The 12,296-nt window shown below is 36.3% G+C and overlaps 1 protein-coding gene across 1 annotated transcript in view; it reads right to left on the bottom strand.

The window, feature by feature from the left end:
- Positions 1 to 12,296, bottom strand: part of LOC123536509 (chromatin-remodeling ATPase INO80-like) — a 129,443-nt gene that overhangs the window by 54,782 nt on the left and 62,365 nt on the right. The window contains exons 19-24 of the mRNA XM_045319728.2: positions 11,824 to 11,909; positions 10,321 to 10,588; positions 7,344 to 7,454; positions 5,027 to 5,120; positions 4,604 to 4,684; positions 423 to 681 (exon numbers count right to left, since the gene is read on the bottom strand). Coding sequence (XP_045175663.2) covers positions 423 to 681; positions 4,604 to 4,684; positions 5,027 to 5,120; positions 7,344 to 7,454; positions 10,321 to 10,588; positions 11,824 to 11,909 — 899 coding nt within the window. The remainder of the gene's footprint in view (positions 1 to 422; positions 682 to 4,603; positions 4,685 to 5,026; positions 5,121 to 7,343; positions 7,455 to 10,320; positions 10,589 to 11,823; positions 11,910 to 12,296) is intronic.

Genomic DNA, 12,296 nt, shown 5'->3' with positions numbered 1-12,296 from the left:
AAGTTTCAAGTGTGCAGTTTGATTTTTTCTTTTCACATTATATAAATTGATCCAACATTGCATAGCTGTGAAATTATATATCTCTGAAACAACAAAATCTTTAACTAATGGCTACTGCCGATCGCATCATGATGTATGCTTTCCAGGAGTAACATCTGGTAAAATGTATGAAGTCTTGTACAAGTTGAATTCTGTACAATTATAGCCGAGTGGGCACTGAAACCTCTGGAATGCTCAGCCTTTAAGCGGTGTTGTGGCAAACTGTAAACACACTCGTCATACACGTTTATCTTGCAACTGCAGAAGCAATGTTAATATAATAGTAACAATCACCTTGTTAACAGTAATCAACCTTTTTAGGTGAAGGAATATGACACTCAAATTTCCTGTTAGAAATAATCACTTGATAAAGAACTACCTACCTTTGTAGGTGAATGAGGTGGCGTTCTAGCTGCATGTTTCTTTGTATGAAGATTGTGCTGAAACAGATTTTTCCGCCGTATATGTAGATGCCACTCTGTTTCTCGTACAGAATGTACTATATGATCAGAGTGAGTGTAAACTGAACTGCTTGGGCCCGTGAAGACAAGAGGTGATAATAAGGGACTTGACTCGATGTTTGTGAAGTAAGTTGTTTGCAGGGGTTCCAACAGGAAGCTACCGTGGTGAAACCGAGGACTTCTGAAAATATTATTGATAATTCATTTTTATTCTTTTCTGGTTTAAACATAGTATAAATTTATTAACTTGCATTGGTATACACTTACTGAACGGCTTGCTGGTCAACAGTCTAAACTATCTGCCTGATGTCCAAAGGACCGAGAGCTAAAATTTCTGATTATTGACTAGCAAGCCATTCAGTATGTGTTTTATTACATGACATCAGGAATGAACTCTAAAAGTTTTTTATTTCTCATTAGCCCAGCAAACTTATGCTGAACTGCAGACCAGTCAATAGCACAAACTATAGACTGGTGATTAATATATAGACATGAAATTTTAAGTTACTTTCAAAATGTATACCTCTTGTTGCTATTTTCGTGTAACATCCGGTCTCACAGTATTTGATTTTTGCGAGAACAACAATTTGCAGCGCTATCTACTGGAAACAAATTTCACCTACTTTGAAAGCTGATTACGTTTCACACCCTATTTGTGTAAAAGTATGTTAATTATTTTTAAATGCTCCTGTCAATAAAAAATTAAAATTGGTAATGAATTGAGTGTTGTCCAAATATTTAACAAAATTACCCTGCCACTGTCTTAAATTTACATTGCAATAACTTTTTATGTCTTATTCATGAAATTATTTTTAAAAATATGGGGGTCCGATACATTTTACACTTTCACAGGAAGCACTTTATCAAGTCGGATGCCGTACCGCGAAATTAGAATTAACTCCCTTTGCAAAAGTGAAGGTCACATGCACAAGAAACATGGTGGGTTTAAAGTAAACAAGGACTAGAAAAATGATTTTCTGTTTGAAATAGTATAGGAAATGAAAAGGTTTACGAAGTTAATAGAAAATAATAGCAACATATCTTGTTTTCCTTTCCTTTATTAATTTATTTTCTTAGTACTGCGAAAATAGGTGCAAACAGGCTATAGGCAATACAAGACTTTACTGGCATTGAAGGGTTTTAGCACTCATTTATTGACACAAATCTGTATGAACTTTGCTTCAAGACACATGTTTTGTGAACTTTCTTTCGAATATACCCATTCAGGTGACAACCTGAATTCACTATACAGTCTAACCTGCCTTAAGGTGGAATGCAGGCGACTGCTTAAGTCTTTGTTTTAAATTAGAACAAAATGTCTCTTCGGGATGTCACCTGACTGGCTGCTTAATGCAGGCGACTGCTGAAGTCTTTGTTTAAATTGGAACAAAATGTCTCTTCGGGATGTCACCTGACTGGCTGCTTAATGCAGGCGACTGCTTAAGTCTTTGTTTAAATTGGAACAAAATGTCTCTTCGGGATGTCACCTGACTGGCTGCTTAATGCAGGCGACTGCTTAAGTCTTTGTTTAAATTAGAACAAAATGTCTCTTCGGGATGTCACCTGACTGGCTGCTTAATGCAGGCGACTGCTTAAGTCTTTGTTTTAAATTAGAACAAAATGTCTCTTCGGGATGTCACCTGACTGACTGCTTAATGCAGGCGACTGCTTAAGTCTTTGTTTTAAATTAGAACAAAATGTCTCTTCGGGATGTCACCTGACTGGCTGCTTAATGCAGGCGACTGCTTAAGTCTTTGTTCTAAATTAGAACAAAATGTCTCTTTGGGATGTCACCTGACAGGCTGCTTAATGCAGGCGACTGCTTAGTCTTTGTTTAAATTATAACAAAATGTCTCTTCGGGATGTCACCTGACTGGCTACTTAATGCAGGCGACTGCTTAAGTCTTTGTTTAAATTAACAAAATGTCTCTTCGGGATGTCACCTGACTGGCTGCTTAATGCAAGCGACTGCTTAAGTCTTTGTTTTAAATTAGAACAAAATGTCTCTTCGGGATGTCACCTGACTGGCTGCTTAATGCAGGTGACCAGGGGTCACACTGGGAATTTTTTTCTCTGAGCCACTGCTTTTTCCGAAGATAAAATTATGAGGCCAACAACGGTGAAGCGCATAGCATTGACGTTCTTGTAGGACTACATTATATGTACCAAAATTCTCATACCACTCAAGAAATTAATGTAGTTATTACATATTTTGTAGTAACCCTTTAAAAAGCTACTTAGAAAATCAATTTTTGTTAACTTTTAAAATTATCATTTTTATAAACATCTGCCATTTAATAATTTTTTTTTGAAAATCACATTTAAAATAAAGATGTCAAAAAAGAAGAAATTTTTTATTTTTCTTAAATGTAGACTTTTTATTGGCTTTTTATTAAGATTGCACTAAAAAATCTCGTCAGAAATGACAGAAATATCCGAAAATCACGGTCGCGAAAACGGGTGACAAATACGGAAAACGTAAGTTACAGTTAAATATTTGATAAAATACCTATGTTTTATTGCTTTTCTATCATAATAGCAATTCAATACTTACAATTTCTGCTTATCTAAAGCATTTTTTATTTGTTTTTGCCCAAACTAACCCTCGGCAATCATAGAAAATTTGCTATAGATCGTCTAACAGCCGATTGCTCATTAAATCGTATCAAGCGCACAAAATGATGACTATAATTATCCAGTCTGTTATTCAATAATCTAATTATCGCCAATTAACTGCCTGATCAAATAAAACTTTTGCAAATTGGCTCCCTCCCTTTCAATAACTGATGTTGTTTGTCTACACAGATTATCGATTTTTCACATCTTTTGGTTCGTAAAACTGGCAATATTCGTAGTTTTGCAGACAGACATAGCTTCGGGCCATTTTCGCCAATTAGAAAATTTCGAAGCCACATTTAATCTTTTGTTGCAAATGGCTCAAGTGGCGATCGACAGCATGACTGCTTAAGTCTTTGTTTTAAATGAGAACAAAATGTCTCTTCGGGATGTCACCTGACTGGCTGCTTAATGCAGGCGACTGCTTAAGTCTTTGTTTAAATTAGAACAAAATGTCTCTTCGGGATGTCACCTAACTGGCTACTTAATGCAGGCGACTGCTTAAGTCTTTGTTTTAAATTAGAACAAAATGTCTCTTCCGGATGTCACCTGACTGGCTGCTTAATGCAGGCGACTGCTTAAATCTTTGTTTTAAATTAGAACAAAATGTCTCTTCGGGATGTCTCCTGACTGGCTGCTTAATGCGGGCGACTGCTTAGTCTTTGTTTAAATTAGAACAAAATGTCTCTTCGGGATGTCTCCTGACAGGCTGCTTAATGCAGGCGACTGCTTAAGTCTTTGTTTTAAATTAGAACAAAATGTCTCTTCCGGATGTCACCTGACTGGCTGCTTAATGCAGGCGACTGCTTAAATCTTTGTTTTAAATTAGAACAAAATGTCTCTTCGGGATGTCACCTGACTGGCTGCTTAATGCAGGCGACTGCTTAGTCTTTGTTTAAATTAGAACAAAATGTCTCTTCGGGATGTCTCCTGACAGGCTGCTTAATGCAGGCGACTGCTTAAGTCTTTGTTTAAATTAACAAAATGTCTCTTCGGGATGTCACCTGACAGGCTGCTTAATGCAGGCGACTGCTTAGTCTTTGTTTAAATTAGAACAAAATGTCTCTTCGGGATGTCTCCTGACTGGCTGCTTAATGCGGGCGACTGCTGAAGTCTTTGTTTTAAATTAGAACAAAATGTCTCTTCGGGATGTCACCTGACTGGCTGCTTAATGCAGGCGACTGCTTAACACTTTGTTTAAATTAGAACAAAATGTCTCTTCTGGATGTCACCTGACTGGCTGCTTAATGCAGGTGACTGCTTAACACTTTGTTTAAATTAGAACAAAATGTCTCTTCCAAATGTCACCTGACTGGCTGCTTAGGCAAGTGGGTATATAATACAGATGGTAGCTATGGCTGGTTCAGTGGTATATCAATGCCACAATCATAGGAAATGCTTACATTCATGGCAGTCAAACATGAACTAAAAAAAAAAGTTTATAATATTTTGCAAAAGAACTCAAAAAATATCAAATGTGACCTTACTTTTTCATCTCTGCTTTGTGCCAAAGATATCTGTGAGAGATTGAGTATGCTGCTTTGTACCACAGAAAAACTGCTTGCCATCTGAAAACATGTATAAATATAATTATGTTACCATAATACTTGTAACTGGTGAACATCTAAACAGTTAAGTAGTAATTTGCCAGTACAAAATTGAGGGTTCAGTTTTTCAGCACAATAACATTACAAGTCAACATAGGCATGGGCATATTAAAGAAACTTTCATCACAAAAAAATTGTTTTATTCAATTTCTCTACAAACCTTTGACATAAGACATTGTGTTAAAAGTTTGTTTGTCCTCCAAAATATTTCTTTACTGTCAAAATCAGTTGCACAATAAAAATACAATTAAGAAAAAAACACATAATATTATTAAAAGTAAGGTAATAGCAAATTCAACCAACCTGACCAACAGACCACCTAACATATGCCCATGGAGTTCACTTGGTGACATGTTGATGAAATGGAGGAATGAAAAACAACTATTTACAGATGAACCTAAAATAAATGAAAATTCAAATGTTTATTTTAAAATTTTATATTCATTTTGACATTCTAATCATTTCTCAGTGTGATAATGTGTTTGACTGCATCATCAAATCAGATATAGCTAACATCCAGTCAAGATATAGTCTTGAAACTTCGCAGCTTTAATGACTGAGGACAACCCACCTCCTCTGAACAAGTCTGATGACTTCGTTTTATTTAAGAATTCTGAACTTTTAAGTGGTGTTTTAAAACAACAGAAATAAGGGTTAAGTGTTTGAAAATTAGCAATCCCTGAAATCCTATGGAAAGACTTTACTTTTTATGCTTCACATACTTTTTACATACTTCTGCTTTGCTTGTGTATCATAGAGCTATGATATAGACAAGAAACGCGGCAATGCCACGAAACCAGGTTTTCAACACTTTTCATAAGAATAAACAAGAGTGCCAGAATGTCACAATATACGCCCGTCACAGCAAATTTCTTTACTCTAGCTCCTGTATTTGCAGATGTAATTTTAATTTTGTGGTTGTTTAGTAATCATTGCAATTCTTTTGTTTTTCTAAGTCCACAAAAAAACTCCTTACCAGGTAGAGATACCTTAAAATACACCTAAAATTAGAAAGTAACAACTATGTTGTACCACAGAAAAGTGGTCTTGGTTTTTCCCTACGGTCAATTATAAAAAAGTTACAATATAAGTTATTTATAGTAACAACTAAGGGAAGTTAATCTTAAAAAAAAAAAAAAAAAAAAAATACAAAAAAAAAATTGCAAGTCCACACAGAAATCCTTACCAGGTAGAGATTGGTCAAAATACACCTCAAAATTGGATGTAACATGCATGTTGTACTACAGAAAAGTGGTCTCGATTTTTCCCTACGTCTAGTAATGAAAAAGTTACAATATAAGCTATTTATAGTAACAACAAAGGGAAGTAATTCTAAAGGGAACTGCGCAAGACACTTCGTCTCATGATGGTGTATAATTGTGCCAAGTTAAATCAAAATCCCTCTATGCATGAAGAAGATATGCTCCGGACAAAGTTTTCATTCTTGTATCCTTTGACCTCTAAGTGTGACCTTGACCTTAGACCTTGGGACCTGGTTCTTGCGCATGACACTTTGTCTCATGATGGTGAACAATTGTGCCAACTTTCATCAAAATCCCTCCATGCATGTAGAAGATATGCTAACCCTAACCCTAACCTAACCTTATTTTTAGTAACAATGACCTTGACCTTGATCCCAGAAACCCCAAAATCAATCCCAAGCTACAACTTTATATAAGTTTTCTATACACCAAGTTTCATCATGATAGCTCATTCCTAAGTAAAGTTATTGACCGGAAACCCTTTTACTATTTTAAGTAATAGTGACCTTGACCTTGACCCAAGAAACCCCAAAATCAATCCCAGCCTTTGTCTTGATATAAGCTACATACATACCAAGTTTTATTCAAATATCTTTACCGAAACAAAAGTTATTGACCGGAAACCTTTTTTTCTATTTTAAGTAACAGTGACCTTGACCTTGACCCCAGAAACCCCAAAATCAATCCCAGCCTTTGTCTTAATATAAGCTACATACATACCAAGTTTTATTCAAATATCTTTACCGAAACAAAAATTATTGACCGGAAACACCAGTTTGACGCCGCCGCTGCCGCCCGCCCGCCCAACCGACATCTACCCCAATCTAATAACTCAGGTTTTCGTTGAAAACCTGGTTAAAAAAGATAAGCACTTTAAACATCATCTTGAAGAGGTAAACAATCGATACTTATTTTAAGAAAATACTTCAAACAGTTCAAAGATGTGATTCAGACATGAAATAAAGCAATCTGTCCTTAGAACTTTTAAGTTTGACACTGACTTCACACCATGTGACCTCACAGACTTCACACCATGTGACCTCACATACTTCACACCATGTGACCTCACTGACCTCACACCATGTGACCTCAATGCATTGTACATCCTCTTGATGAGATAAACAATCAACACTAAGTTTATGAAAATCCTTCAAACATTCTAAAAAATATGAGCAGACATCACATGATTTAAAGCTATTTGTCCTTCAGCTGTGATCGTGATGTCGGATATAGTGACTTGGGTTATGTCTGTATTTTATTACGATGAAACTTGCGTAACTGTTAGAAAATAATTTGAAGAATCTGGCAGAATGGTAAACATTTAATACACTATGCTGTTGTCTATTTAGATAACTTACTTTGTTCACTGTCAGGATGAAATATGGATGAATGGATATGGTGAGTATTGTATATACAAAGTAGGTTATAGAGAATTCTCTGTTGACTTGGGTAACTTCTGTCCACAATACCTGCAACAAGAACATATTCATGTTCATACTGATAATCTTCCAGACATGCAAAATAACTTTAATTTTTTCATTTTGCTACCAAAGTCACATACTGAAATTCAATACAGTAACACCAATCACTGTACATTAAGTGAAATATTTGGTTATACTGTATGCTCCTTATTATTTTACTTAAACAGGTCAGTACTGCAGTAAAATGTTAAACAAGAAATGCAGAAATTCCATGAAAACCAGGTTTTCAAACTTTGCATCACGCCAACAGATGCTGTCTAAACAAGGCAATTTGTAATAGCGATTGATGCTCTCCAAAATTTTGAGGCTCTTCAGTCACGGAGGTTGTGTCAAGGAGAAAAACAGTCAGCAAGAGTTGGTTTTTGGTTTTTCAAAAACAATACCTTACATAGTAGAGACTCACCCTAAGCCCTCTTTACACAAGGGAAACAATCTGTTTATAGAGTGAAACTGTTGGGTGAACACCGTTTGTCAATCATAATCCTGTCCATGTTATATCAATGCAATGGAAAAGCAAGCTATGTTACCTACTATACATGATAACACAGTGATGCATCTAACAGTACTGAATTTGTTTTCTTTGATTTTTCCATATTTCTAGATATTTTTCCCATACTTTGATGCATATATATTGGTAGCAGAGATTGTTCATTTTTCAGCAATTACTTTCTCATCATATCTTGTGAAATTCTTTTATAAAAAAATCGTCTGCTTGTTGACAAATTTCACCACAAAAAATGTCACATTTTCCCTCGGGCATTAAAAAAATTTGATCTTTACATAATTTCCTTTACAAAATGCTGACCATTGCAGTAATTATGCATGATTTGTTTAATCCCTAGAGGTAACAAGAGTGCCAGACTGTCACAAAATACACCCATCGGATAAAAACTGTTTGACTTAGAGAGCGGACATGGCTAAATTCGCAGTTTTTTGATAATTCAAGGGCCATAATCCAAGAGTGCCTGGGGCGATTTGGCTGGTTATCGAACTTGATATTATGCCCACAAACATTGTCAGCAAGTTTGGTGAAGATCGGATGAAAACTGTTTGACTTAGAGAGGGGACAAGGCTAAATTCGCAGATTTTCAAGTAATTCAAGGGCCATAATCCAAAAGTGCCTGAGGCAATTTGGCTGGTTATCGAAACCTGGGTGAGATATTATGCCCACAAACATTGTCAGCAAGTTTGGTGAAGATCGGATGAAAACTGTTCGACTCAGAGAGTGGAAAAGGCTAAATTTGCAGATATTCGAGTAATTCAAGGGCCATTACAAACATTGTCAGCAAGTTTGGTAAAGATCGTATGAAAACTGTTGGATTTAGAGAGCGGACAAGGCTAAATTCGCAGTTTTTCAAGTAAATAAAGGGCCATAATCCGAGAGTGCCTGGGGCGATTTGGCTGGTTATCAAACCTGGCCGAAATATTATGCCCACAAACATTGTCAGCAAGTTTGGTGAAGATCTGATGAACACTGTTCGATTTAGAGAGCGGACATGCTTTGCACACCGACCGCCCGCCGCCACGGGTGTTCACATATGACCCGCTCTTTCAGAGATGGGCGTATAAAAAGTGCATGGTTTGCATGAGATACTATGTACATAGTCATCTAAGCCTACAATAAAGTTTTAGTGGAGTTGTCTCCATTTCCCCCCAAATATTTTACCCAGGATCATTTTTTTCTGTTCAAATAACTCTTTTTCAGAAAATTTTATTCTAACTATTTTTTTTTTCAGACTGTGTACTTTGATGCAGTTAGCCACACATATATCTAATATTGGTTGTGCTTACTTGAATTTTTTATTTTCAGTTCCAATGCCTACACATAGTATTGGAGTTATGTCCCGGACAAGGTTTTAAAAAAAAAAGTCCTAGGCCCTGTGGTTTTGGACAAGAATATTTTCGAAGTTTTTCCCTATATAAGTCTATATAATCCATGTGACCCCCAGGGCAGGGCCATATCTGACCCTAGGGAAATAATTTGAACAATCTTGGTAGAGACCTACCAGATGATGCTACATACCAAATATCAAATCCCTAGGCCCTGTGGTTTTGGACAAGAAGATTTTCAAAATTATTCCCTATATAAATCATGTGACCACAAGGGCGGGGCCATATTTCACCCTAGGGGGATACTTTGAAAAACCTTGGTAGAGGACCACCAGATGATGCTACATACCAAATATTAAAGCCCTAGGACCTGTGGTTTTGGACAAGAAGATTTTTAATGTTTTTCCTTTCAGTTGCCATAGCAACCTGAGTTCCATATGGAATTCAATTCTTTGAACAATTTTTAAAGAAGACCATCCAATGAACATCCCTGTGAAGTTTCATCAAAATTGGGCTGGTGTTTTAGGAAGAGATTTTGTTTAAAGGAAAGTGTGGACGGCCAGCCAGCTGGATGTCGGACGGTGAGCGATCACAAAAGCTCACCCTGAGCACTTTGTGCTCTGGAGAGCTAAAAAAAGAAATAATTCAAAAATGGGACCATCTAGAATTATGGTTCCTTGTCACTGCACGTCCTCTCACTGACCTCTATCAGTATGTAAAGTATCAAGTCAATAACTTACAACTTTGAAAACCCTGGTTAACTAAATCTGTATCACATTTTCAAGGCAGAATGAATTTCAATGAAAAATTAAATTTTGGTATCAATGAATTAACAATATAAAGACTTTTAGTTTATTAATTCACATACTCCTTTCCTTGATCACAAAAAAATGTATAACAGCATTTACTTTATGTGTAAATGAAGAAACCTACTGATACCTGCCTCAATATTCTTTAATCTGTTACAAATTAATTTCTTCATGAGTAAATAAAAATCAAGTTTCATTTTAAAATAGTAACTCACCATCCCTGTATACCAGTTTCGGTATGTGATACTCCTCTTGTTTCTGGAAGAAACCAGACCTGATTTCCTGTCTCTCAAACAGTTCTGGGTGATTACACACCTTGCGGAACTGCATCACAAGGTTCATGAGAGAGTTTGCTGTGCTCTGTGCCTGGGATGTGTTCGACATGGCCGTATTGAGCAAATCCTCTATAGAGATTTTGTTCTTGATTCCTTGGTAAAGTAACCTCTGTCTGGTTGTAAGTGGACAATATACCAGAACTTCAATCTTAAAATAGGAAGATACATACAATCATTAATCACTTCCTAGAACATCTAAATTTCTGTGCTATTCTGTCACAAAAGAAACAAGACAAACTAGAACTATTTTAACCACAGAAATCACACATGAAGCAGACAGTACAGCTGAACAATATTCAATGGTATGATTGAGCAATATTCATGGCAAACGAAGTCACATATGAAGCAGCCAGTAGAGTTGAGCAATATTCATGGCAAACGAAGTCACATATGAAGCAGACAGTAGAGTTGAGCAATATTCATGGCAAATGAAAGATGAAGTCACATATGAAGTAGACAGTATAGTTGAGCAATATTCATGAAAGACGAAGTCACATATGAAGCAGACAGTAGAGCTGAGCAATATTCATGAAAGACGAAGTCACACATGAAGCAGTCAGTATCACTGAGCAATATTCATGAAAAACAAAGTCACATATGAAGCAGTCAGTATCACTGAGCAATATTCATGAAAAACAAAGTCACACATGAAGCAGACAGTATCATTGAGCAATATTCATGAAAAACAGACAGTATAGTTCAGCAATATTCATGAAAAATGAAGTCACATATGAAGCAGACAGTAGAGTTGGGCAATATTCATGGAAGATGAAGTCACATATGAAGCAGACAGTAGAGTTGAGCAATATTCATGAAAGACGAAGTCACATATGAAGCAGACAGTAGAGTTGGGCAATATTCATGAAAGACGAAGTCACATATGAAGCAGACAGTAGAGTTGGGCAATATTCATGAAAGACGAAGTCACATATGAAGCAGACAGTAGAGTTGGGCAATATTCATGAAAGACGAAGTCACATATGAAGCAGACAGTACAGTCGAGTGTTATTCATAGTAAAAACAGTCACACAAGAAGAAAACAGTATGGTTGAGTAATATTTCAGGCAAATGGAAGTCACATATGAAGTATGGATGAGGCAAAAGTGGTACAGATATAGTTAAAATATCCAACCAGGAAAAGAAATGAAAGGGCCCAGCGCTAATTATACAGTGTACTGTAAATTGGGCAATTTTCTCATAGGCTTCACTTAGCGATCTCAAGTTTGCAGTATTTGTAGGACTAAGAAATATTGTGTGTTTTAGGACATGATGCAAATAAAACGAAAATTTTGTATGCACAAGTTCCATTATTCGCAAGTATCAGCGAAAATGTTACCCAATCTACCGTAGTGATATATTAGGAACTGTCAATGATGTACAAACCTTATCACTGAGTTCATTTTCCACATCTTTCTTTACTCTCCTCAACATAAATGGCTTCAGTATCATATGCAGTCTTGATAACTGATCTAAAACATGGAAAATATACCTTTTATGCAAAAAACATCCAAAGCTTGACATTAGAACAAGTAAATTCAATGTTTGATCGGGTGACCTAGTTTTTGACCCCGCATGACCCAGATTCGAACTTGACCTAGAGGTCATCAAGACATACATTCTGACCAATTCTCATGAGTTTCAAAATTAAACCGTAGACTCTTGAGTGTTTACAAGATTTTCTTTTGATCTGGCCTACTGACCTAGTTTTTGACCCCACATGACCCAGTTTCAATCCTGACTTAGAGATCATTGATACAATCATTCTGACCAAGATTCATAAAGATTGGCTTAAAACTGTGGCCTCTAGAGTGTTAACAAGCTTTTCCTTTGATTTGACCGGGTGACCTAATTTTTGA

This window comes from Mercenaria mercenaria, chromosome 1 (assembly GCF_021730395.1).
Source record: "Mercenaria mercenaria strain notata chromosome 1, MADL_Memer_1, whole genome shotgun sequence".
NCBI lineage: Eukaryota > Metazoa > Mollusca > Bivalvia > Venerida > Veneridae > Mercenaria > Mercenaria mercenaria.
Note: the sequence above shows the minus strand (reverse complement) of the source record. Positions and strands in the feature narration are given on the sequence as shown.